This window comes from Coregonus lavaretus, assembly GCF_964263955.1.
Source record: "Coregonus lavaretus genome assembly, chromosome: 4".
NCBI lineage: Eukaryota > Metazoa > Chordata > Actinopteri > Salmoniformes > Salmonidae > Coregonus > Coregonus lavaretus.
The window spans coordinates 13,304,811-13,331,376 of NC_139991.1; the positions used below are offsets into that span (position 1 = coordinate 13,304,811).

A 26,566-nucleotide genomic window follows, 5' to 3' on the forward strand; every position below is an offset into this window, starting at 1 on the left:
TTCAGCGTACGTTTGGCATCTTTAAAGCTGATGTACAGCTGAGAGTGCCTTAGTGCCATTGCATCAATCACTGGGCTGTCAGGGCATGGGGAAAGTAAGGCGTAAACTCAACTTACAGTTGAGCAATTGGGATTTGGCAGCTATTCGCTGATCGAATTCCACCTACAGTTGTGGTTGTTGGGTTAAAGTATCTATGGCAACAAAGGACAATGTGGATCCAGCTGCAATAGCCCAGCTAAATATGGATCAACATAGATTAACATCAAAAGGCTGTCAGGATTCAGACAACATGTTACAGAGCACTGGCGTCATCTTCCAATGGTGGATAAGGTGTGGCTAAACTCTTGGGAAGAAGATATGGCACCTTGCATAGAAACACTAGCAGCCTGGATGGAAAATGGTGTGTGTGTTTGTGTGTGTGTGAGTGTGACTGTTCATTGACTTAAATGCTTTTCACTACTCCCATTTGAGGCCACGTTGACTTTTGCTTGAAAAGGTACAATCAGATAAAAATGTATTAGCTACAGAGTTACATACATTACGCTGTATTCTGTCAAGGTAATGTCTGGATGGCTATGTGAGCAATATCTTTCACTTCATGAATTTTTTACAGATCACTACTAATTTATGTTTCAAAATATAGAGCTGTGCAGAGGGCACATAGTCATTATGACTGATTCAAATGTTGATATTGGCATCTGACATTCAATTAAAGTGCTGTTGAAGGTAATTGACCAGTAGAGGGAGATGTGCCGTTTCATACCCCTTGTTCTCTATTCATCATCAGTAGTAAAACTCAGGCCAGGATATTCAAGGTTGAGAATAAACGCTATTCAGACATTCACTCTCGCATATAATAGACCACACTTTGTCTATGCCACCTGGAGGTCATTTACAGTCATGTCAGTCAAAGGATGCTAGCACCTTCCTGCCTTTCAAGGGTTGAGGGGGTCGGAAGTTGTTCTCCATGCGTTTCCTGCTCTCTTCCTCCTCTCCGCTGAAGAGCAGCATCCTGAACTTTCCCATCTGTGGAGAGATGTTTGTAGACAGAAATAAACACCTTATAGTCCCTGGCTGCAGTGTCTGAGGGTGGAAAACATCATAATACCCTCTTATGTAAGAAGGGCTTTTCCCTGCTGAGTATCCCCAAAGAATTTCACAATTAAAAAGGCCAAAACACTTCCATCCATCATGTTAACCAGCTCCCAGGGATCAAAGGATTGTGCCCTGGAGTCCTACACCAAGAACAGCGAGGGAGCAGGGAGGGATCAGGTCTGTGCTCCCAGGGCCAGCCCAATCAGCCAGGCCAGGAACAGAGGTATGCAGACAGCATGCCGATGGGCCAAAGCTGACTTTAATTACGTTTCCCAGTGCCCTTGCAAAAAGGCTAAGAACACAAAACAGGGCCAGCCCAGGAGGGGACCTGGAAGGCATGCAGTCACCTCCCTGGTAAACAGCCGGTCATAATGGAGCAGAGCTGGGTATGCACCCCGACTTCATCAAACAGTCTACTGCTCCACATCCATAACACCAGATCCCTGACACAGTATTCACTTATTGTCCTAAGGCTGTAGCCTACTTTCTTGATGATTCATGTTAATAAAACAACTCCAAAAAAAGAAGACGAGACAATCTCTGGGTTAATAAATGGGTCTTCAATTAGCCATTTAGCTATAGAAGCATGTGCTTTGAATTAATTAGAACTACTAAGCATACAGTAAATATTTTAAATTAATTAAATTAGATGGTCTATTAGCCAATTACACCATTAGAGTAGATAGACTCACTCTCCTTTCAAGCTATATGAGCACCTGCAAGGGAGTCTACAGTAATTCAGAGAATACAGTGAGGGAAAAAAGTATTTGATCCCCTGCTGATTTTGTACGTTTGCCCACTGACAAAGAAATGATCAGTCTATAATTTTAATGGTAGGTTTATTTGAACAGTGAGAGACAGAATACCAACAAAAAAATCCAGAAAAACGCATGTCAAAAATGTTATACATTGATTTGCATTTTAATGAGGGAAATAAGTATTTGACCCCCTCTCAATCAGAAAGATTTCTGGCTCCCAGGTGTCTTTTATACAGGTAACGAGCTGAGATTAGGAGCACACTCTTAAAGGGAGTGCTCCTAATCTCAGTTTGTTACCTGTATAAAAGACACCTGTCCACAAAAGCAATCAATCAATCAATCAGATTCCAAACACTCCACCATGGCCAAGACCAAAGAGCTCTCCAAGGATGTCAGGGACAAGATTGTAGACCTACACAAGGCTGGAATGGGCTACAAGACCATCGTCAAGCAGCTTGGTGAGAAGGTGACAACAGTTGGTGCGATTATTCGCAAATGGAAGAAACACAAAAGAACTGTCAATCTCCCTCGGCCTGGGGCTCCATGCAAGATCTCACGTCGTGGAGTTGCAATGATCATGAGAACGGTGAGGAATCAGCCCAGAACTACACGGGAGGATCTTGTCAATGATCTCAAGGCAGCTGGGACCATAGTAACTAAGAAAATAATTGGTAACACACTACGCCGTGAAGGACTGAAATCCTTCAGCGCCCGCAAGGTCCCCCTGCTCAAGAAAGCACATATACAGGGCCGTCTGAAGTTTGCCAATGAACATCTGAATGATTCAGAGGAGAACTGGGTGAAAGTGTTGTGGTCAGATGAGACCAAAATCGAGCTCTTTGGTATCAACTCAGCTCGCCGTGTTTGGAGGAGGAGGAATGCTGCCTATGACCCCAAGAACACCATCCCCACCGTCAAACATGGAGGTGGAAACATTATGCTTTGGGGGTGTTTTTCTGCTAAGGGGACAGGACAACTTAACCGCATCAAAGGGACGATGGACGGGGCCATGTACCGTCAAATCTTGGGTGAGAACCTCCTTCCCTCAGCCAGGGCATTGAAAATGGGTCGTGGATGGGTATTCCAGCATGACAATGACCCAAAACACATGGCCAAAGCAACAAAGGAGTGGCTCAAGAAGAAGCACATTAAGGTCCTGGAGTGGCCTAGCCAGTCTCCAGACCTTAATCCCATAGAAAATCTGTGGAGGGAGCTGAATGTTCGAGTTGCCAAACGTCAGCCTCGAAACCTTAATGACTTGGAGAAGATCTGCAAAGAGGAGTGGGACAAAATCCCTCCTGAGATGTGTGCAAACCTGGTGGCCAACTACAAGAAACGTCTGACCTCTGTGATTGCCAACAAGGGTTTTGCCACCATGTACTAAGTCATGTTTTGCAGAGGGGTCAAATACTTATTTCTCTCATTAAATGCAGATCAATTTATAAAATTTTTGACATGCGTTTTTCTGGATTTTTTTGTTGTTATTCTGTCTCTCACTGTTCAAATAAACCTACCATTAAAATTATAGACTGATCATGTCTTTGTCAGTGGGCAAACGTACAAAATCAGCAGGGGATCAAATACTTTTTTCCCTCACTGCACTGCACAGCTACATAGTAAAGAATCTCGGTGTGTGCGTGACTGTCACGAGCTTGGGGGTAATGCCCACTGTTTGAATGGAGCTTAAGCTGTGACTTGTGGCACCTGGATCCACAAAGAGGTCTTTCACATCTAGGGTTCCCACTAGGATTACAGCAGGCCACTGCTGCAGCCCTCCACACACACACACACACACACACACACACACACACACACACACACACACACACACACACACACACACACACACACACACACACACACACACACACACACACACACACACACACACACACACACACACACAGAGGGACTGCATGGCATCCAAGCCACACATGCAGTAATCCACTCACAACCACGCCTGAGCCCACTACCCTGGCATCCTCCAATCAAAGCCCAGCCGCAGTAACATCAAAGACGGCTCAAGGACAAACCCAGCTCACTCACTGATGGTCATAAAGCCTTCATATTGATAAGCAACTATATTGATGTTTCAAATCATTAACCATTCACAATGAAAAGAGGAGAGAACTGAATTGGTCTATTGTAAAACAGATAGGCTGAATTTACGCAGGCAGCCCAATTCTGATATTTTTTTCACTAATTGGTCTTTTGAGGTATCAGATCTTTTCACATCAGATCTTTTTCAGAGCTGATCTGAAAATATCTGATGTGATTGGTCAAAAGACCAATTAGTGGAAAAAAAGATCACAATTGGGCTGCCTGTGTAAACGCAGACATAGTGTTGCAAGTGAGCCATCACAAAGTGAACCTTGACATAGTTTTACTTATCAATTTCAGTGGTTCAGAAGAATACCTTCAGAAACTCCCACACTTCAACATGAATCAGTGTAAAAATCTCAGTGCCTTTTTCTTTCTTGAACTTTTCTCTGGTGTTGATGGAGGAAGGGCAGAGGAAGGGCAGAACACCCACCACCAGGGCAGAGAACTGTCATTCAAATGGTTTATAATTTACATCACGACAAAAGCAGTGGTTCACTGTGGTTTCCCGAAGCAGAGACCCCACATTTCCATAGGCAGAGATATCTCCATATTGGTTAGGCCCAGGTGGTACTGATTCACCCCTACCAGATGGTGAGGGCTCCCACCTGTTTCTCTGAGACTATGATTGGCTCCTTCAGAACGATCCAGGTGACACTCTCGTGAAGAGGTGGCGTGGTCAATGAACCCAGGTAGGTCCAGAAGTGTAGGCTGTTAGGTAGGAGGCACTTGGGATTGAAACCTTTGAAATCTGCAACGCTTCCCTGTGTGCAAATAGAACAAAGAATAGCATGAGAAATATTGATTATGCTACACTAAAGATGAGTATTTTATCAAAGTATCAACATTATAAAACATATTTTAAATGCCCTGTTGAATCATTCAAGTAACTCATCAAGTGAATCATTCTTTTACATTATGTCGGACTTACCTTAAACCTCACCATGTATAAAGCATCTGTTATCTTGTGTAAACCTCTGTGTTCATCTCCGATCTGTAAACAAAACACGTTCCCTTTTTATCTCAACATTCAAACATTAGCCCAACCAGATTGTCATATCTGAGAAAATAGTATGCTTTCCATTAACATTCTAAATATATACAGTAGATTATACAGACATTGCCACAATGATATATTGAAATGTTTTTTTGACCATCATGTACTGTATGCATACTCAGGTGTTCTTAATGTTTTGTACAGTCAGTGTATACATCAATGTGTTATCAATAAGATATATTTCATAAACACATAAATTATATACTTTATATTATATAAATACATTGTATATAAAAGCATGTGCCACATATTTTCCACACGGTACTAGTATGATTGAACAATTTTCAACACAAATACGTGTGAAATGTTTTTGTCATCTCTGTTCAGACATAATATCATAACATGTTTTTACATTGTTCCTTCAGTGATTGCTGGTCTTCAGTCTAATGCCTGTAAAACAGCCCTGGTGAAGCAGAAAGAGATTCAATTCCAAAGCAATTTATTGGCTGACAGATTAACAGCTGCTGGCTGGTGCAGGGGGGGGGAAGGTGGGAAGCGGGGGTACCCCGGGAGAGATCATCTCACCTCTAAAAAGATGCCAAGGACAGCCAGGCCATCGGGGGCTGCCGCTGCCTCCCCAAATGTTTTGTACTTGTCTGCGTTCCAGTGCACCAGATGAAGCTGCAGGAGGAAACAGGGAGGAGGGGCAGCAGGGTTAGGGACAAGCTTGAGCCAAGCACCCACATTCAGGGAAACACAGCCTCTTTGTCTCGGGTACTAAACAAACCAGTTACCCAGTATAGAGGTCAACCGAACCAGAGAAGGGAAAACTACTTCTTGGGCTAATATAGATGTAGATGTATATCTGGGAAGATGGGGTTACCTAGGCTCCCTCTGTGTGATTAGGGGGAAAACGCTCACCTCTGAAGCGTAGGTCTTCCCTCCGACGGTGTGCTCGGAGCCGTGGCTGCCCTTCCCGCCCCAGTGGAAGTGGAACTGTTTCAGCCGGTAGGCGTTGTCAAGGGGGCCTGCCCTGATTACTGTCAGGGCAGTAGAGGAGAGACATCAGTCAGCCACTGCCATGCCTCTATGCTCCTATACCTGGCATGGTACCACTGCAGGCCACAACACACCAGACAGGCAGACAGGCAGGCAAGAACCACCACCACCACCACACACACACCAGGCCTGGAAGAGCGACTCAACCTGGCAACACCTGCCACTGCTCATTAAATCACTCTCTCTAAGCTGATACAGACAGATGACACCGACAGACACATAAGGCGCCTTGCCCCACAACCACACTGTTTACTACTCTCCCTAATAACTGTCTACCTACAGTACATTTACATTACATTTACGTCATTTAGCAGACGCTCTTATCCAGAGCGACTTACATTATTTTATTTTATTTTTTCATACCCCCTGTGGGAATCGAACCCACAACCCTGGCGTTGCAAACACCATGCTCTATCAACTGAGCTACATCCCTGCCGGCCATTCCCTCCCCTACCCTGGACGACGCTGGGCCAATTGCGCGCCGCCCCATGGGTCTCCCGGTCACGGCCGGCTACGACAGAGCCTGGATTAGTACTAGAGAGCATTTGGCTAAATGGTGCGTCCTCTGGCTAAAAGCGTGGTCCTCTGTAGCTCAGCTGGTAGAGCACGGCGCTTGTAACGCCAAGGTAGTGGGTTCGATCCCCGGGACCACCCATACACAAAAAAAATGTATGCACGCATGACTGTAAGTCGCTTTGGATAAAAGCGTCTGCTAAAAGTCACTCACCACCTTCCGGAGACATTTGAAACCCCACCTCTTTAAGGAATACCTGGGATAGGATAAAGTAATCCTTCTACCCCCCCCCCCCCCCCCCCCCCAAAATAAATAAAGAAATAAAATTGGAAAGTGGTTATCCCACTGGCTATAGGGTGAATGCACCAATTTGTAAGTCGCTCTGGATAAGAGCGTCTGCTAAATGACGTAAATGTGCCCTTGAGCAAGGCACTTAACCCTAATTGCTCCTGTAAGTCGCTCTGGATAAGAGCGTCTGCTAAATGACTACAATGTAAATGTATATTATTATATTATAAACAGGTACTGTATTACAACAACTGCATGTCTTCGTGAATACCTTACCTGACATAAGACAAATTAGTGTATTTTGAGCGTGCGTCCTGATTTGCTGAGGATTTGTCCTGTCACTAACTGTAATCTAATAGGGGTGGTGCTGAAGATAAGGTCCCCGGGATAGACAGTGTCTGGGCTGGGCTCTGCTAGTGACAGTTTAGGATAATTTTTGCTTTACTGAAGAGTTCCAGGGAGGCCAGGGCAGTAAGTGAAAAATGATTTGTGATGGCAGATGAAGAGAATGCCAGAGAGCGGTGTCACAAGCGAGGTTTCCTTCCATCTAATTGGTGACAGATTTTTATGTTAATATTCTAAAATCATTTTCCCACCAGAGATGAGTTTCCATCAAACAGACTTATTGTGTGAGTGATGACGTATTGCACATAAAAATTACTTTTGCGGCTAAATTCCCCTGTACCAAATAAAAAATACAAGTTAAATGGGTTTCCATCGCATTTTCAACTCTACTGATGGTTTTGTCACAAAAACTGTTGCATTATATAGCTAAATGTGCCCACTCTGGTCTTGGCACGTGTGCTCTAGCCAACAGCTGGCAGACACAGTGCTGGTAGTCTACCTACATGAGATTATTATGGATAAGAGCAATATTATTTTTATTTGTCAAAGGGCAGCCTAGCATCGATCATCACGTCACCAGAATAAGACCCTCGATATTTATTGGAAAGGAGCATCAAGCTTAGTGTTGCAAAGGCAAGGTATATTACCAGTAAACTACCAGAATTGGTGAATCTTGCAAGGATTTTATGTAATCTATCACAAGACAACTACTGGCCCTTTTGGGTACTTCAGATTTTTTTTGGTGTCTAATTATCTCTGGCCCTCTGTGTGGCCTTATCACATGTAAAATATATGAAATAATTCAATAAGATTTTCAAATAAAACAATGACAGCTGTAAAACATTATCCTAAATATAAACCATCAGCTTAGTGAATACCATTGGTGTTAAAATGTGAGGGTTTCAGCATGAAATATCCTTTATATTTGTTTTTACACATTTATTTTGCTATGTCAGTGTGTATTTGTTGTCAATGTATTTGTTGTCAATGTATTTGTTGTCAAACTGGTGGCAGTTGTAAAAACATTGTTGATTAGATGCTTTTTTTATTAATTAGGCTATTTTCTCTTGAACCATATGGTCTATCTACTAGCAATTAATGGACAATTTGGAGACCGATATATTTTTTAAATACATACATATATATATATATATATATATATATATATATATATATATATACATAAACACACAATTTTTTAAAAAACGTATTCAAGTAAAAATTACAATAGATTGGCATATACAGTGCATTCGGAAAGTATTCAGACCCCTTGACTTTTTCCACATTTTGTCATGTGCCTTTTACTGAGGAGTGGCTTCCGTCTGGCCACTCTACCATAAAGGCCTGATTGGTGGAGTGCTGCAGAGATGGTTGTCCTTCTGGAAGGTTCTCCCATCTCTACAGAGGAACTCTGGAGCTCTGTCAGAGTGACCATCTCCCTGACCAAGGCCCTTCTCCCCTCATTGTCAAAAAGTCAAGGGGTCTGAATACTTTCCGAATGCACTGTATTTTCTGTTATTTACCAACATTTCTGAAGATTCCGGTAACTTTGGTAAACTACCAGTAGCTTTGCAACCCTAATCAAGCTCATCACTGTGCACTTTCACCACCCTGTGATGTTCATCATAACTTACTTCATCAGTAGCCTAATAAACTGCATGCTTTCCTGAGTCGTAGTGGGAGTACCACACAACATATCATCGCGTTTGCTTCGATATGATGGTTATTATATCAATGTTTGCGCAAAGGCGTTTCCACCGCCATTTCTCGCATAATACATTTTACCTACACAAAAAAATAATAATCACACCATGTCGAAGGGACAAATTGTCTGTTGACATTTATAAAATTGTACCTGCATTTCTGTTTCCATCAGACCGGTTGTGACTTTTTTCATGCGTCAAATAATTCATCCGCATGAAATGGTTGGGTGGATAAGATAATGTGGCACCTGGGTAATGTGTGCTTTAGAGCATGTTCATACATTTCCTGAGTTAATGATACACTAGGCATGTACACACATGTACAAAAGGTACACTCACACACACACACACACGAGAGAGGACACAACCACAAAAAGGAAACAGGACAAATGGGCATGCCTAGGTGTGAAACTTCCAAACAGTCCCTGATGGTGAAAAGATAGGGAATCCTATCCATCATAAGACCATGTCATGCAGAATGGAACTTCTTTGTTTGGCTTCTGTGAATTTGTTTTCATAATGATCTGCACCTTAGCCAAACAGCCACACTTTAAGACTGAAAACAAAATCAGTTGTGGCTTGTATTTTCCTTTTGAGGAGGGCCTTTTTCAAATCAAATGAATTTGTCACATGCTTCGTAAACAACTGGTGTAGACTAACAGTGAAATGCTTGCTTATGGGCCCTTCCCAACAATTCAGAGTAAAATATAGAAATATAATAACAAGGGAAAAATCCACAATGAGTAACGATAACTTGGCTATATACACAGGGTACCAGTACTGAGTCCATGATAACTTGGCTATATACACAGGGTACCAGTACTGAGTCCATGATAACTTGGCTATATACACACGTTACCAGTACTGAGTCCATGATAACTTGGCTATATACACAGGGTACCAGTACTGAGTCCATGATAACTTGGCTATATACACAGGGTACCAGTACTGAGTCCATGATAACTTGGCTATATACAAAGGGTACCAGTACTGAGTCCATGATAACTTGGCTATATACACAGGGTACCAGGACTGAGTCCATGATAACTTGGCTATATACACAGGGTACCAGGACTGAGTCCATGTGCAGGGGTATGAGGTAATTGAGGTAGAACGCCTTTTTTTTGTAGGCTTTCAGTTTGACCACTTTTCAAGATACAAGCCTCAACTTATTTGGTTGTCATTCTCTTCAGACCCTTGGTTCCAATGACCTTTTGATGCCACAGAAGCAAAGCAGCTCTCCCCATTTTTCATTTGTCTATGACTTTGTTTACTTGGACTGTCAGTTTAAAAACAGATATGACACAACCCTGAAGATTACCTGATGTGGTCAGATGTCTGCTCTGGCAGACAGACACTCCTACAGTTAAATACTGGCTTCACTATATCCACCAAAACACATCTCACTGAATCATACAGTCCAGTAGGAGTGGCCTTAATGATATACAAATTTAGGTGGTCTATCCATCAACCACGTTTTGATGGTGGTTGTGATTGAGTGCGCAAATCCAAAACATATTTTGAATGGATAATATTGAACAGTTGAGGTTTCCTGGCAATAAAAGTAAATGCTGTATAATGTAGGGCATTAGGCTTCCACAACCTACTACACTGCTCAGAATGGACGAAGGTGGAGAATCTGGTGTCAGTGAACTTTGAATCATAAACACAACAACACTGACTAAGACCATGTAAAGTGTAAGCTAACCTTTGTAATAAAGGATTGATCTGCATACGTAGGTAGAATTGCATCCACTAAATAAGTGTCACATGTGCATGCAAGGGTGGTGGTTATAGCATGATAGTACTACTACACAGTACCCATAACATAATGGTGTCCCCTTACCAATACAGTGGTTGTGTTGGTTAATGTCAAAGTGATGAGTGATAGAGGTGCCCAGAAACAACCACCCACCCGCCACAGTGATATACAGTGCATTCAGAAAGTATTCAGACCCCTTAACTTTTTCCACATGTTGTTACGTTACAGCATTATTCTAAAATTGATTAAATTGTTTTTTTCATCTCATCAATCTACACACAATATCCCATAATGACAAAGCAAAAACAGGTTTTTAGAAATGTTTGCAAATGTACTAAAAATAAAAAATATCACATTTGCTTAAGTATTCAGACCCTTTACTCAGTACTTTGTTGAAGCACCTTTGGCAGCGATTACAGCCTCGATTCTTCTTCGGTAAGATGCTACAAGCTTGGCACACCTGTATTTGGGGAGTTTCTCCCATTCCTCTCTGCAGATCCTCTCAAGCTCTGTCAGGTTCGATGGGGAGCGTTGCTGCACAGCTATATCCAGGTCTCTCCAGAGGGGTTCGATCGGGTTCAAGTCTGGGCTCTGGCTTGGCCACTCAAGGACATTCAGAGACTTGTCCCGAAGCCACTCCTTCATTGTTTTGGCTGTGTACTTAGGGTCGTTGTTGTGTTGGAAGGTGAACCTTCACCCCAGTCTGAGGTCCTGAGCGCTCTGGAGCAGGTTTTTAATCAATGATCTCTCTGTACTTTGCTCTGTTCATCTTTCCCTCGATCCTGACTAGTCTCCCAGTCCCTGCTGCTGAAATACATCCGCACAGGATGATGCTGCCACCACCATGTTTCACCGTAGGGATGGTGCCAGGTTTCCTCCAGACGTGACGCTTGACATTCAGGCCAAAAAGTTCAATCTTGTTTCTCATGGTCAGAGTCTTCAGGTGCCTTTTGGCAAACTCCAAGCGGGCTGTCATGTGCCTTCTACTGAGGAGTGGCTTCCATCTGGCCACTCTACCATAAAGGCCTGATTGGTGTAGTTCTGCAGAGATGGTTGTCCTTCTGGAAGGTTCTCCCATCTCCACAGAGGAACTCTAGAGCTCTGTCAGAGTGACCATCGGGTTCTTGGTTACCTCCCTGACTAAATCAAATCAAATTGTATTTGCCACATGCGCCGAATACAACAGGTGTAGACCTTACAGTGAAATGCTTACTTACAAGCCCTTAACCAACAATGCAGTTAAGAAAAAAAAAGTGTTAAGTAAAAAATAGCAAATAATTAAAGAGCAGCAGTAAAATAAAATAACAGTAGGGAGGCTATATACAGGGGGTACCGGTACAGAGTCAATGTGCGGGGGCACCGGTTAGTCGAGGTAATTAAGGTAATATGTACATGTGGGTAGAGTTAAAGTGACTATGCATAAATAATAAACAGAGTAGCAGAAGCGTAAAAGAGGGGGTTGGGGTGGAGGGGCAACTCAAATAGTCCGGGTAGCCATGATTAGCTGTTCAGGAGTCTTATGGCTTGGGGGTAGAAGCTGTTAAGAAGCCTTTTGGATCTAGACTTGGCGCTCCGGTACCACTTGCCGTGTGGTAGCAGAGAGAACAGTCTAGGACTTGGGTGGCTGGAGTCTTTGACCATTTTTAGGGCCTTCCTCTGACACTGCCTGGTATAGAGGTCCTGGATGGCAGGAAGCTTGGCCCCAGTGATGTACTGGGCCGCACACACTACCCTCTGTAGTGCCTTGCGGTCGGAGGCCGAACAGTTGCCATACCAGGCAGTGATGCAACCAGTCAGGATGCTCTCGATGGTGCAGCTGTATAACTTTTTGAGGGCCTTAGCTTAGTGATGAGCGTTGAGGGCACTATGGTGTTGAACGCTGAGCTGTAGTCAATGAATAGTATTCTCACGTAAGTGTTCCCTTGTCCAGGTGGGAAAGGGCAGTGTGGAGTGCAATAGAGATTGCATCATCTGTGGATCTGTTGGGGCGGTATGCAAATTGGAGTGTGTATAGGGTTTCTGGGATAATGGTGTTGATGTGAGCCATGACCAGCCTTTTAAAGCACTTCATGGCTACAGATGTGAGTGCTACGGGTCGGTAGTCATTTAGGCCCTTCTTCCCCGATTGCTCAGTTTGGCAGGGCAGCCAGCTCTAGAAAGTGTCTTGGTTGTTCCAAAGTTCTTCCATTTAAGAATGATGGAGGCCACTGTGTTCTTGGGGACCTTCAATGCTGCAGAAATGCGTTGGTACCTTTCCCCAGATCTGTGCCTCGACACAATCCTGTCTCGGTGCTCTAAGAACCATTCCTTCGACCTCATGGTTTGGTTTTTGCTCTGACATGCACTGTCAACTGTGGGACCTTATATAGACACGTGTGTACCTTTCCAAATCATGTCCAGTCAATTGAATTTACCACAGGTGGACTCCAATCAAGTTGTAGAAACATCAAGGATGATCAACGTAAACAGGATGCACCTGAGCTCATTTTAGAGCCTCATAGGAAAAGGTCTGAATACTTACGGAATTTAAGGTATTTCTGTTTTGTATTTTTAATAAATGTGCAACATTTTCTAAAAACCTGTTTTCGCTTTGTCATTATGGGGTATTGTGTGTAGATTGCTGAGGATCTTTTATATTTTTAATCAATTTTAGAATAAGGCTGTAACGTAACAAAATGTGGAAAAAGTTGAGGTGTCTGAATACTTTCCAAAGGCACTGTACATCAGTGATAAATACCTCCTGGGCTGGCTGACTTTCACACTCAGTCAAAGTTGAAGGGTCGATGATCGAATCTGAAACAACACTGCATCTCAATATTGCTTGTATTTCTGTTTGCATTTCCTCTGTGAGAGAGGGTTTCCACTTAGAGATGATTATATGGTCTATAGAGATCTCTTCCCCTCTGTTGCTGTTACCTGTTTTGTCATCGGTGTCATCAAACTCCACGGTCACAGAGTGGCCGTTGTTGCAGATGTTGATTGAGTTGCAGTGGTCGTAGGAGACGAATATGGGAGGAAGGGTGGCATCGTATACAGTCTCCTCAGGAACTATGTCTATGGGAGACTGGCGATTGCCCTGGGCGATTGGGTAGTCTTTGTGCCATGCATCTGGACCTTAGAAACAAAGATTGTCAGAGCTGGACATGACAGAATGTAAAGAAAGGAGATCAGATCCATTCATTCACCATTTTACAAAAAAACCTCAGAAGAAAAACACGACATTCTCAATTTCACACCAGGACATAACTTTCTAGGTTGCTGCATCAATCAACACACTGATCATGGGTCTCAGTCCCTTTACAATTCTGATAGACTCTCCTAGAACTCAGACTTGCTAGGACCTGCTAGTTGAATTGAGGCTAAATAAGGTGTCATGCAGGATAAGGATAATTGGGCTGATCTCGTATTAACATTTACTGTATCTCTCAATGTTAGCACTACTGTCTGAGAATATCCCTGCGAGATCTCCACCCAGAAGGTAGCAAACAAGATGTAATTTTTTTTTTTTTTATAAGCCAATCAGTCACCTGTCGCTTCTTAATAATAAGGTCCGAGGCGACATTGTTCAAAACATGGATGTGATTATAGCCTATTGCCAATAGAAAAGTATTTAATCAAATATTAATATTAATAGAGACAAATGCAGTCACTCGCAGCGCACGAGCGTCCCCAAACAAGGTCAGCGCTGAGATGCCGTGTGTTCTACAGTAGCCTACATAGTGATGCTCTCTCAGGTTGGTAGGTTTACTTACCGTCCTTCTCTCCGTATCCCCAGTGATGTCCTGTCATTGCGAGGATTCACCTTATCGATATGCTGACTGACTCTTGACTCACAGCCCAGACCGCACGAAACTATGGGATAAATGGATTGCCGAAAGTCAAGTGCTGGCGCGTGAGCTGTGTTGATGAAGTTTGGGAGTGGAGGTTGGGAAGGATGATCAGGTGGCGACGAACGGCAAATCGTAATCATCCTTCCTTGCCACGCCCCCTTTACAATTACCCTGCTTGATTTATGTTACTGTACTTCAAAACATCTAAAGAAAGACCCCCTCATTTATGATAATTAGACCTAGTAAAGCAGTCTATTAAGATACACTTTCCTCTGGACTAATGAAGTAACATGTCTCACATGATAATGCATGGCACATATTTCAATAGGTATAGTGTTGTTTTGCATTTCCACCTTAAACCCATACCTAATATTTATGATTATATAACCAAGATAGCATTTAAAAGAACACATCACATCTTATTATAATATGTAATTCAAAATGTATTAACATATATATATATATATATATATATATATATATATATATATATATATATATATATATATATATATATAATTGTTTTCCTCAAACCTGCCAAAAAACGATGGCATGTGATGCACCGTACAGCACCCATATTATAAAACTGTAGTAAATCAAATTCCTTGATTAGTCTGAATGGGTGGTGGCAACTGTGGCAGAATAAATGAATTACATTTTGCGCAGGTTTGAATCGATTGAATGTTCTCTACTTCTCCCTCTGGTGGTCAACTGTAGTTAAATCGAAAGTGCAGCTTTGAATTTACAACTGCGTTCAGCCACTTGTCTCTCTATCGAATCAGCGAATGGAGCTATCAAATTAACCGGTGGGATTCTTCTCCAAGCGGATCATGGCAGCTACTAAAGAGCAGAAATACGATAGACAATTGAGGTATGTAAAGGTAGAAGTTCTGTGCACATTATAGAATTATTTGTTAAACCTATCGTTGCATGAGTTAGATATATCTCCACTGACAGACTGCAGCTAGCTAACGTAGCTATGCTAGCAAGCCCAGTAAGGTTAACTCTTTATGCTTGATAGTCTATTCTCTTGGGCTAACGTTAACTATGATAGCCAGCTAGCATGCTGTAAAATTATATCTAGCTACTGTAGCTAGTCTTCACTGACATACTAGTTCACTGACTGAATCTCAAAAAGGGTTCCTTGTTCTCATCTATTTACCATACGAGATGAGATGTGATAATAGCTAAATAACAAGGCATTGGAGATGACAAGGAGATTGGCAACATGCCGTTGTTGTTATGATGGCCTGTACTCCATTTCAGATTGTGGGGAGACCATGGCCAAGAACAACTTGAAAATGCACACGTATGCCTGATCAACTCCACAGCATCTGGGACTGAAATACTGAAGAACCTTGTGCTTCCAGGTAAATATTTAAATATTTGATAATAGAAAAGACCCGATGACCAGGAGTGAAAAACACTGCTCTAAGGGAATGCATGAGTAGGCTAGCCTACCTAAGCGAATTGCTCTCTTCCTCAGGCATTGGAGCATTCACTATTGTCGATGGACACAAAGTCTCCGGGGAAGACGTCGGGAATAAGTAAGAACGTAATAGGCCTATTATTTGTATTATCCCCTCATTGAAGCGCTTTTGATCTTAAAATGTTTTATACAATATACTGTCTTTACCTTCAATTCACTTCATTTTCTTTTCTACTCAGCTTTTTTCTTAGCAACAACAGCATAGGAAGGGTAAGCGATTATAACCTAATGATGTTCTACTTTATCAATATCTAAGCTCTACCTGCATGCAGTATGTCATAGCAAGTCATCTCGGATGGTGTGTTTTCCAGAATCGAGCCCAGGCTGCCACAGAGCTGCTACAGGAGCTGAACACTGATGTATCTGGCAACTTTGTGGAGGAGGTTTGTGTGTTCAACTATGAGCAGTTCAGCAGTTCTCCCTGTCACAGCTTTCCCTGCACAGATTTTGTCAAATTGTCAGAGAAAAAAGATCCTCAGGGTCTAGCGGTAGATCTTGTTAATTCCGATCAAGGTATAGATTTACTATAATGCTGCACCAGTTGAGTAGCCATTGATGGGTCTCACTGCCCACAAAGTGCAATTCTTATCTGAGTGTATTGATTGCTGAGTGTTCTAAAACAAGCAGAGCACTTATAGTAGATCAAAGTATTATTTGTCAAACTCTTATTGTGATCTGGTCTTTTATTTTCCATTATAGAGCCCAGACAAGCTCTTGGACAACGACCCTGAGTTCTTCCACCGATTTACCCTGGTGATTGGTGTCCAGCTGCCAGAAAGGTGTGATTTCTTTCTCTTATTCTTACACATTTATCTATAGACGTACATTTCAATGTAAATATTTGATATTTATGATAATCTTACAAAGTAACATCAAATATAAAAACGTTCTCTTGTCGTGTAAATTATTTTGGTTTTATTTTCACAGCACATGTTTGAGACTGGGGTCAGTGTTGTGGAATGCAAACGTACCTTTCCTGGTGTGTAGAACGTATGGCCTCGTCGGTTACATGAGGCTAGTAGTGAAGGAGCACACAGGTATAGTAAACCTTGTGAGTCATGCGTGTATTGCTGTGTCTAGTAATGGTGACAAGCACTCAAGGTCAGTGCTCTCTTGCAGTTAATCGAAAACACTCAAACAAGTTGTTTGCGATCACTCTCTCTTCTAGTGATTGAGTCTCATCCAGACAATGCCTTGGAGGACCTGAGGCTTGACCAACCTTTTGCAGAGCTCAAGAACCACATCCAGTCCTACGACTTGGAGGGAATGGGGAAGAAGGTGTGTTTGGGCTGTTGACCCTGTTTGTTGGCCAGGTTTTTTTTATTTATTTTTTATTTTTTAGGCCATTGTATTTTAGTTGCAATTTGGTCCTCACTGGTTCATGTATTTTCTTATGCTCTTGCATTCTGCAGGATCACGGTCATACACCATGGATCATCATCGTTGCCAAATACCTAGAAAAGTGGTTCAGTGAGGTAATTCTTCTGTGACTAACAATCAAATGTACATTCTACAGCACCCTATGATGTACAAGAGAGCTGACGATGAATACATTTTCATATTTTCTTTCTAGCACCATTTTCAGTTACCGAAGAACTACAAAGAGAAGGAGGCCTTCAAACAGATTATTCGGCAAGGTATTTCACTTGACATAGATTTTTTTTTAAACGTAATTTGTATTTTTACATTTTCACCAAATTTTAAATGTCTACAGACACTATCTTATCCAGATTATGCCTGACTGTAAATGGTTTGTGTTCTCATGATACTTGGTTTCCTCAGGAATCCTGAAGAATGAGAAGGGAACTCCTGAGGATGAGGAGAACTTTGAGGAGGCCATCAAGAACGTCAACACAGCCCTCAACCCCACCAAGGTGGCACTTCTCATACCTCACCCCTAAACCCCCTCACTCCTTTCAGCTGTATTATGTTAATCCGTGCTGCTGGTTGTATGAGATCACTGGATGTTGGTACTCTGTCAACTCTGCTAACTCCACTCTCACCACTCTGTAGATTTCGAGTGGCGTTGACGACATCTTCAATGGAGAGCAATGCAATGACATTACATCACAGGTGAGTCTAAATATGACATGTCTACTCAGGCCATGATTGAAGCATCCTGTGAATTATTTATTAGTAAGTTTAATACATGACTGATTGTTGTTCTGTCTTTCTCTGTTATACACAGACTCCAGCCTTCTGGGTGATGACGCGAGCAGTGAGGGAGTTTGTGCAAAACGAAGGTGGCGGAAACCTTCCTGTGCGTGGCTCCATTCCAGACATGATTGCGGACTCAGAGAAATTCATCAACCTCCAGAATGTGTAGGGAGTGATGATTATATTATTAATTTATATGGCAAGCAGCCAGCCACCGATTTAATTAAAAAGTCAATGAATTGCTTTATGAGTTAATAGCGAGCACAGCTCAGTGCTTGTGAGACGGGGCATATCAAGGAGAGGACAATCATTGCATAATAAACCATAAACCAATGTCTATAGTTAAATGGTAGAATAGCAGAATTGTATGTGCCAAACCATATGATGCTGAGATTTCGACTGTTGTGTACGATTGCTTGTGCCTTAACCTTATTTCCCAAACACAAGGTATGCTTTGTGCTGGCATGATCATCATAGTCCTGACCTGGGCATTAATGCAGGCATATGTTTTCAGTTATAGAGAGAAGGCAATGCAAGATGCATCCGTCGTGTCTAAGCATGTAGAGTCTCTCCTGCAGTCTGTTGGAAAGGTATGTGGACCTTATTCTGCAGTCTCAGGGATAGTCAATCTCATGCGATGTCAAAAACACATAGTAAGTCTCCAGCAGTTGTACTCGACTGTTTTGAATATAGAAAGTGCTGCATAAGTATCAACATTTTATTACCTTTTATAAATTGTAAAATAAGGTTGAATTTCTGATATTATCTAGCGAAATGGGTTGATTTCTTTGTCTTTTTCCTTGCCAAAGCCTTCAGAGAGCATATCTGAGCAGGACATCAAACTATTCTGTGAGTATTCTGACAAGCGCACACACACAGCCATATATAACGTGAACAGGACATGTAATATGACAGAAATGTAAATGGGATACTCTAACTCATTGAACAGTAACTCAAAGCGTCATGTCGGTCAGGTGTTGTTTGTCATACAGTAGTGTGGCTGAACTTTGATGAACCCATGATGAAAGGGAACACTGTCCAGTAGGTTGAGCCTGGCCTTGTGCTGTGTGTTTCGGTCTGCAGGTAAGAACGCTGCCTTCCTGAGGGTGGTGCGCTGCAGGTCTCTGGCTGAAGAATACAGCGTGGAGACGGTCAATAAAGATGAGATCAGTAAGTCCAACACCGTACCGACTCCCACCTTGATTTGGCTTATTGTTTCTCTTTTGAGTCCCTTTGATAATGTGTGTTGGTAGTGTATACTAAGATACTGCTCTCTCTCCTCAGCCTCCTGCATGGACAGTGCAGATGGGGAGATGGTGCTGTACCTTATGTTGCGCTCTGTGGACCGTTTTTATCAGCAGCACTCCCGCTACCCAGGTACGGCTAGGCTGGCGTAGCTCTGCCCCCAACACAACTGTCTGTCACCACCACCTAGCACACAGCAGAACTAAACTGTGTTCCGCCATTTTAAACTGCCCATCTCCAGTGATATGTTTTTCCTCTTTTTGAAGGTGTCTACAATTACCAAGTAGAAGAAGATATTAGCAAGTTGAAGCTGTGTGTGAACAGCCTTCTGCAGGAGTACAGCCTCAACGTCAATGTGAAAGATGACTACATCCACGAGTTGTACGTTTTTGTGCATAGTGTCAAGTCAACTGTTCTGTGCAGGGACAATGGCCATTTTAACAATTCATATCAGACATACAGCCCACTCTGAAACCTCACTACAGTTTATATTTGTAATTTAGCCACTATATTTCCATTAACTGTAAAATGGGTATACGAGGTTATCATCAAGGAGAGAAACATGATTTAATAATCTACATGTTATTTCACTTTGCTCTTCAACAGCTGTCGCTATGGTGCTGCTGAGCCACACACAGTGGCATCCTTTTTGGGAGGTGAGTTCTACAGGACTTGGAGCCGATTATGGTCTAGGATCCTCATACTATTTTGTTATGGGATAAACATTTGTTTTCTTGGAGTTTGTGCAAATGTTCCATCTTCCATATGCTTTCAATGTGTTTCCTTAGGATCTGCTGCACAAGAGGCCATCAAAATCATCACTCGTCAGTTTGTTCCCTTCAACAACACGTTCATCTACAATGCCATGTCCCAGACAACTGCCACGTTTCAGCTGTAGAAGAAGCTATTTTCCTCCTTAATGACATGCACTTAACCCCTCTGTAAAATATATGAATGGAAAGTTTCTGCGTAGTAGCAGTGATAACTGAAAGTTTGTGTAGATGGAACACTGTTCATACTGTATGTTTCCACGTATTATTTTGTTATTGCTGAATGAAGTTAAAGGAAGTTCTGAAGGACTGTTTCCGATTACTTTTCAATGTTTGTGTCCTGACTGGTTTACTCTAATGGGTTTGCTCTCACATTGTTGCGCTTATTAGGACATTTTAATATTTTACCTGCCAAATTCAAACCATTCAAGAAATGTCCCAGGGTTTGAATTATTTCCTCTAAAGATATCCTGCACTAAACTAGACAATGAAGTTTGAGGTAAATGCATGTGGTGTACCTGTACATTAGATCCCCAAGGAACTCTGATTGTGCTCCAACATCTAGTGCCCTGATGGGAAACAGTCTGGATATGCTACTTTACATGGCCAGCAGTAGGGGGCGCATGGTCCTCCTGTCCAAATCAAAATGAGCTGACTATCATGTGAGCTTCATGATAAACAAGCAAAATTGCCACCCTAATTTGACCAAATTTGACCATGATTGGGCACAATTCCCAAGACATTGGCCCTCATATGGCCCGATGGTGATATAAGCTGTGAAAGAAAATCGGTACCTTTTCCTGTTGACTGGTAGAATAACCCCAACATGACACAAGTGTCTCTATAAGTAAGAACAAATCCTCTAGGAGCTGTGTAATATATTGTTGGTTTGGTTACTTCCCCAGTTCAGATTATAGAGCATTGGTGGAGTGGTGTTTGTCACTAAATGCAATGTGTGTTCTGTGGTGAGCAGGCACTTGGAGCAGAAACTCACCATAAAGATTTCTTGGAGTATGGACATTTTTTCCCTAATGAATAAAAATGCTCTGTATTTTGTTGCAGCACATAAATGCCTGTGTAGTTCATTATTTATATGAAAAAGGGAGACGTTTGTGTAATCCCATTCCGATTACATTCAGTAGAGGGTGCTCTTTCTCATGTTTGCGGGAAGAACATGTTAAGTGTTGGCACACTCAGAGGATCATTGTGTTGAGTGAATCATTCCTGAATGCTGACCAAATAGCACACACTGTACCAGACATCATTAGCTATAAGATGTTAATGAGAAGCCTGCCTAAACCGGTTATGTTGATTAGTCACTATGTTATTGTTCAATGTCCCAGTCTCTGGAAACATTGCTGCTGCTCAGTAACATTGAGAACAATTATGGCCACTTCATTACCTACATATGATCTGATTTGTGTTGCAGCCAGCCAGGGCCCTATAACGAGAGAGTTTGTATACTGAAGGCCACTGTTACATAATTGTGGGCTGCTTTTGAATATGCGTTGGTTGGTTGCTTGCCTAGAGAGGGCACTGACATGTTTTTCATTTGTTGTGTTTTGCCTGCAGGATTTAGCTGAGTGGAAATTTGCCCTCGGCAGATTTTTTCCCTGTAAGACCCCCGCCTCCTTCCTGAGGAGGACGGTGCAGATCACGGTGTTCAAGCGGCCTGCCAAAATGTACTTAGGCCATTTCCCAAACAGAAAGTTTCATCTTCTGTCTAAGATTATTGTGTTTGGAATGCCAGTTTTATTTAACCAGCCCTGAATCTAATCTACGCGCACAGTTGGGATTGGACTGCATGGGCTCTAGGCAGGAAGCAGCTCTCTCAGCTAATGGAGCAAGAGAGCAAATGGTTACTTTCTGACCTTCACCGCTCCATCTGTGGATGGGACAGACTGTTCGTAAGACGGCTTTGCTCCAACTCTAACTCCAGAGACAATTTTGTCTCTTCTAATCCTGACATTTTAGGATATTTATTTCAATGTTGCGATTTTATCACATCTCTTGATCTGAGTTGCTAATCGCCTGTCCTTTAAGGCCTTATGTCTCAAGTACAAACCTGATTTTATCTCAGCCGGTTTCATGGCACTTGCCAATCTTCCTCGGGCTACGCAGCCAGGCTTTATAACCTGCATAGCCTCTGATGTAATGTCTCTCTGGCAGTTTATTTCTCTTCAAGGCCCTGATTCCCAGCTCCAGTGACCGCATGAGCCCAGCTGAGAACATCAGTCAAACCTAGCTGGTGTGCCCATGGTGTGTCCAGCGCTCTGTACAGCTGTGTCAACACGCCCGCATGACGTTGGAGACCATTTCAAACATACAGAGATGGCTTCAATTACCTTTAATGCTCATTGTGCAGCCTTTGTCTCCCTGTATCAGGGCCCGCCAGTTGCTTTTGTCTTGCATAAGGCTGCATTATTGTGACAGTCTGTACTAATGATAACAGACACACTGGAAAATAAACACAGACATGATCAATTTACAAGATGGTTGTGCCATTGTGAAACGGTCTTATTGTGTAACTGTGTGACATGACATGATGTGTGCTTGATTTAATCATACTGTCTGACTGTCACCATGGCTGGCAAAGGGGTAGCAGTGTATGTCTGTGCATTTTTCTGTATGTGCAACTGTATTGTAAGAAAGATTGTTTGAGGTCTGTGCATTGTGTCAATATGTTGCAGAGGGTACTGGCTTGCCAAATGCCAATTCATAGATTACATCTCTTCATGACATGATTAATATGATGTTTATCCTAATATCATATTATCATACTAATATCAATTGAATTAATTTATTTTAGAGATTGAAGTACTTGGAAAAGCCAGGTACATTTCTACATTTACAGTAACATGTTGTCCCTCTGCTGTCCTTATTGAGCAGTGCATGTTCTTTTTCATTTGGATTGCTCTATTGGAACACAGCATCAATGGAGCGATAATCATGTCCCCCACCTTCCCCATGGCTAGAATACGACTACAGGACAGCAGCTAGTATTCATTAATATGGATGACCAATACCCAGCACTGGGAGGAGACTACGTACGCAATAGCTCTCAGGAACAAAACTACCAAACCCCTCCCTCATACACAGAGCATTCTTATCTGACACAAACTAAGGGAATCCAGACTAAAAGGCTTTTAGAAGGAATTTGGAGTGAGAAATCTTAACTCCAATCAGACCAGTGTGACCCAGTTGACTACATATGGACTGGGTCAGTGTTTTTATGATCTTCAACAGACCATTGCATAATAATAAACTGGATTTACAGTTTAAAGAAGAGAGACAGTAACTCTATAGAGATCACTGTTCACTGCAATGGCTTACCATCCTTACAAACAAACATTCTACCATGAAACTGTGGGAACTGGGAATTATATCGGTGGTAGAATTAAGGTAATGCCAATTTTATGAGTAGGTCCCTTAAATTAAAATGTTATTTGTCACATGCTTGATAAACAACAGGTGTAGACTAACAGTGAAATGCTTACTTACGGGCCCATCCCAACAATGCAGAGAGAAAGAAAATATAGAAGTAATAGAAGTAATAATAAATACACAATGAGTAACGATAACTTATATAGAAGAGGTACCAGTACTGAGTCAATGTGTAGGGGTACGAGGTAATTGAGGTAGATATGTCCATATAACTAGGAATAAAGTGACAGATAGTAAACAGTAGCAGCAGCGTATGTGATGAGTCAAAAAGGTTAGTGAAAAATAGGTCATTGCAGATTGTCCGGGTAGCTATTTGTTAACTATTTAACTAACTATTTAGCAGTCTGATGGCTTGGGGGTAGAAGCTGTTCAGGGTCCTGTTGGTTCCAGACTTAGTGAATCAGTACAACTTGCAGAGAGAACAGTCTATGACTTGGGTGGCTGGAGTCTTTGAAAATGTTTAGGGCCTTCCTCTGACACCGCCTGGTATAGTGGTCCTGGATGGCAGGGAGCTCGGCCCCAGTGATGTACTGGGCCGTACGCATTACCCTCTGTAGCGTCTTGCGGTCGGATGCCAAGCAGTTGCACTACCAAGCAGTGATGCAGCCAGTCAAGATGCTCTCAATGGTGCAGCTGTATAACTTTTTGAGGATCTGAGGCCCATGCCAAATCTTTTCAGCCTCCTGATGGGGAAAAGGCGTTGTTGTGCCCTCTTCACGACTGTGTTGGTGTGTCTTCACGACTGTGTTGGTGTGTTTGGACCATGATAGATCCTTAGTGATGTGGACACGAGGAACTTGAAGCTCTCGACCCGCTCCACTACAGCCCTGTCGATGTGAATGGGGGCATGCTCGGGCCCTTTGTTTCCTGTTGTCCACGATCAGTTCCTTTGTCTTGCTGACATTAAGGGAGAGGTTGTTGTCCTGGCACCACACTGCCAGGTCTCTGATCTCCTCCCTATAGGCTGTCGCATTGTTATCGGTGATCAGGGCTACCATCGTGGTGTCGAACTTAATGATGGTGTTGGAGTTGTGCGCGGACACACAGTTGTGGGTGAACAGGGAGTACAGGAGGGGACTAAGCACGCACCCCTGAGGGGCCACCGTGTTGAGGGTCAGTGTGGCGGATGTGTTGTTGCCTACTCTCACAACCTGGGGGCGGCCTGTTAGGAAGTCCAGGATCCAGTTGCAGAGGGAGGTGTTCAGTCCCAGGCTCCTGGAGGGCACTATGGTGTTGAACGCTGAGCTGTAGTCATTGAACAGCATTCTCACATAGGTGTTCCTCTTGTCCAGGTGGCTGAGGGCAGTGTGGAGTGCAATAGAGATTGCGTCATCTGTGGATCTGTTGGGGCGGTATTCAAATTGGAGTGTGTCTAGGGTGTCTGGGATGATGGTGTTGATGTGAGCCATGACCAGCCTTTCAAAGCATTTCATGCCTACAGATGTGAGTGCTACGGGGCGATATTCATAAAGACATGCTCCGTAACTTTGGCAACTACTAAGTATTTTTTAATGGGCTAGACGTGTCAATGTGTAGTTCATACATGCATAATCTATAATCGTACTGTTTTACCTCAATTAGCCACGAAATCCCTAGTTTGAAAGCAACTGTTTTTCTGGAAGCTGTGCTGGGCCATTTCCACTACATTTTCCCCCACGTGGGCCAGCCCCCTAGCAATTTGAGTTTAACCAATGAGCTTCAGCCCCTCGACATATGAGTGACAGCTAGCAAGATGCACATGATGCACCAACAGCAGAGCAGAGAGAGAGACCGATGACGTGGTGCACATATCTGCACATATGTGACGTAGTACGCAATTTTCGGTGACCATTTCTGGCTCATGACCGCTACTTTTAGAACTACTGGCTAAAAAGTATACAAAAGTACCGGAGAATCCCTTTAATGGAGTTGTGTATGCTCTGATGCTTCCTGTAGAACACATGCACAGCCTATGTAGCTGTACTGATTTAAAAAACAGATAACCTCTGGCACATTTCCAATAGATTAATCTTCCTTCAGAGGTTAAACGTTGGGAAGGTATTCTGAGGGTGAAGCTGCATCTCTGAGACTGAGACGCGTTCCTGTTAGATTAATTTGGATTTTAAGAATAATGACTAAAGGATTTCACCCCAAACACAGTATAAATGTTAGAATTATCATGTAGTGTCAACCCACTAACAGAGGGGGCGGTACTAACCATTCAAGGGGGAAGGCGGAAACTGTTTAGAAAAGTCACCTAAAGGTGGGAGGAGTCAAGTCCAGGAGGTATAAAATCGTCTGTTTGTGTCATTGGCGGGAGAGCTCTCTCCATGAATAAAAATACAGATAAGACTTGTGGGTTGTGGACCTTGAATCATTGATGATTAAAACCAGAGCCTTACAACCTCTGGTAATGATTCAAGCTTAGGTTGAATTAGAGATAGAAATTCACATGACAGTTCCCTCCTGTGCCTTTCTGGTGACACGAACAGCCACCCACCCACCCGCTCACTCACCCTCCTACTCACCCTCCCACCCTCTTTTTTTAGTATGCACTATGCACACACACCCTCGCTCACACACATACATACTCTACACCCACACCCATCTGGCCTTGTACAGTCTGTCTCTTTTCCATTCACGCTTTATAGAGGCTCCAGCATCCCAGCCTGGGAGCAGCTTTATCTGAAGTCACAGGGGAGGCCGGACAAAGGAGGAGTCCGCTGCTTTACTCTGGTCTGGCAGTTAATTCAAAAATCTATCTGTGAATCAGAAACTTTGACTCTGCAGAAAGGCTACAGTGATGATTTGCTATATTATTTTATAGGCAGTCTGTGAAAGACCGCTTTGGTTCTGAGAGGGAGAGAGAGAGAGAGAGAGAGAGAGAGAGAGAGAGAGAGAGAGAGATAGGGGGTGGTTCTGCTGATCCCTGGTGATTATAACTTTGGATATTTGTCTGGCTGGGCTCCAGCGCTCTGCTCTCTTCCCTGGGACCAGAAGGGCTTCGCTGTATTTAAACATGGCTATTTGA

At 42.8% G+C, this 26,566-nt stretch overlaps 2 protein-coding genes across 3 annotated transcripts; one reads left to right on the forward strand and one right to left on the reverse strand.

Annotated features, from left to right (window-relative positions):
• Positions 1–665: 665 nt before the first annotated feature.
• LOC311128474 (carbonic anhydrase 7-like) lies at positions 666–16,994 on the reverse strand. Its single transcript, XM_084160634.1, has 8 exons — positions 16,912–16,994; positions 14,374–14,473; positions 13,538–13,735; positions 5,872–5,990; positions 5,536–5,631; positions 4,885–4,947; positions 4,562–4,717; positions 666–1,026 (listed from the first exon to the last, which is right to left on the reverse strand). The coding sequence occupies exons 2-8, from the start codon at positions 14,408–14,410 to the stop codon at positions 904–906; spliced, it is 792 nt and encodes a 263-aa protein (XP_084016760.1). The 5' UTR covers positions 14,411–14,473; positions 16,912–16,994; the 3' UTR covers positions 666–903.
• LOC311128472 (NEDD8-activating enzyme E1 regulatory subunit-like) lies at positions 15,232–20,424 on the forward strand. 2 transcript variants are annotated; one of them, XM_084160631.1, is made up of 20 exons: positions 15,232–15,322; positions 15,718–15,821; positions 15,938–15,998; positions 16,120–16,150; positions 16,252–16,323; positions 16,640–16,719; positions 16,868–16,977; positions 17,109–17,218; positions 17,353–17,415; positions 17,514–17,577; positions 17,723–17,817; positions 17,954–18,013; positions 18,129–18,262; positions 18,612–18,687; positions 18,907–18,946; positions 19,181–19,267; positions 19,382–19,474; positions 19,609–19,723; positions 19,949–19,998; positions 20,131–20,424. In XM_084160631.1, the coding sequence occupies exons 1-20, from the start codon at positions 15,282–15,284 to the stop codon at positions 20,238–20,240; spliced, it is 1,596 nt and encodes a 531-aa protein (XP_084016757.1). In that variant the 5' UTR covers positions 15,232–15,281; the 3' UTR covers positions 20,241–20,424. The 2 variants fall into 2 exon arrangements, with proteins under 2 accessions (XP_084016757.1, XP_084016758.1); XM_084160632.1 differs by having other exon boundaries at positions 17,723–17,814.
• Positions 20,425–26,566: the final 6,142 nt, after the last annotated feature.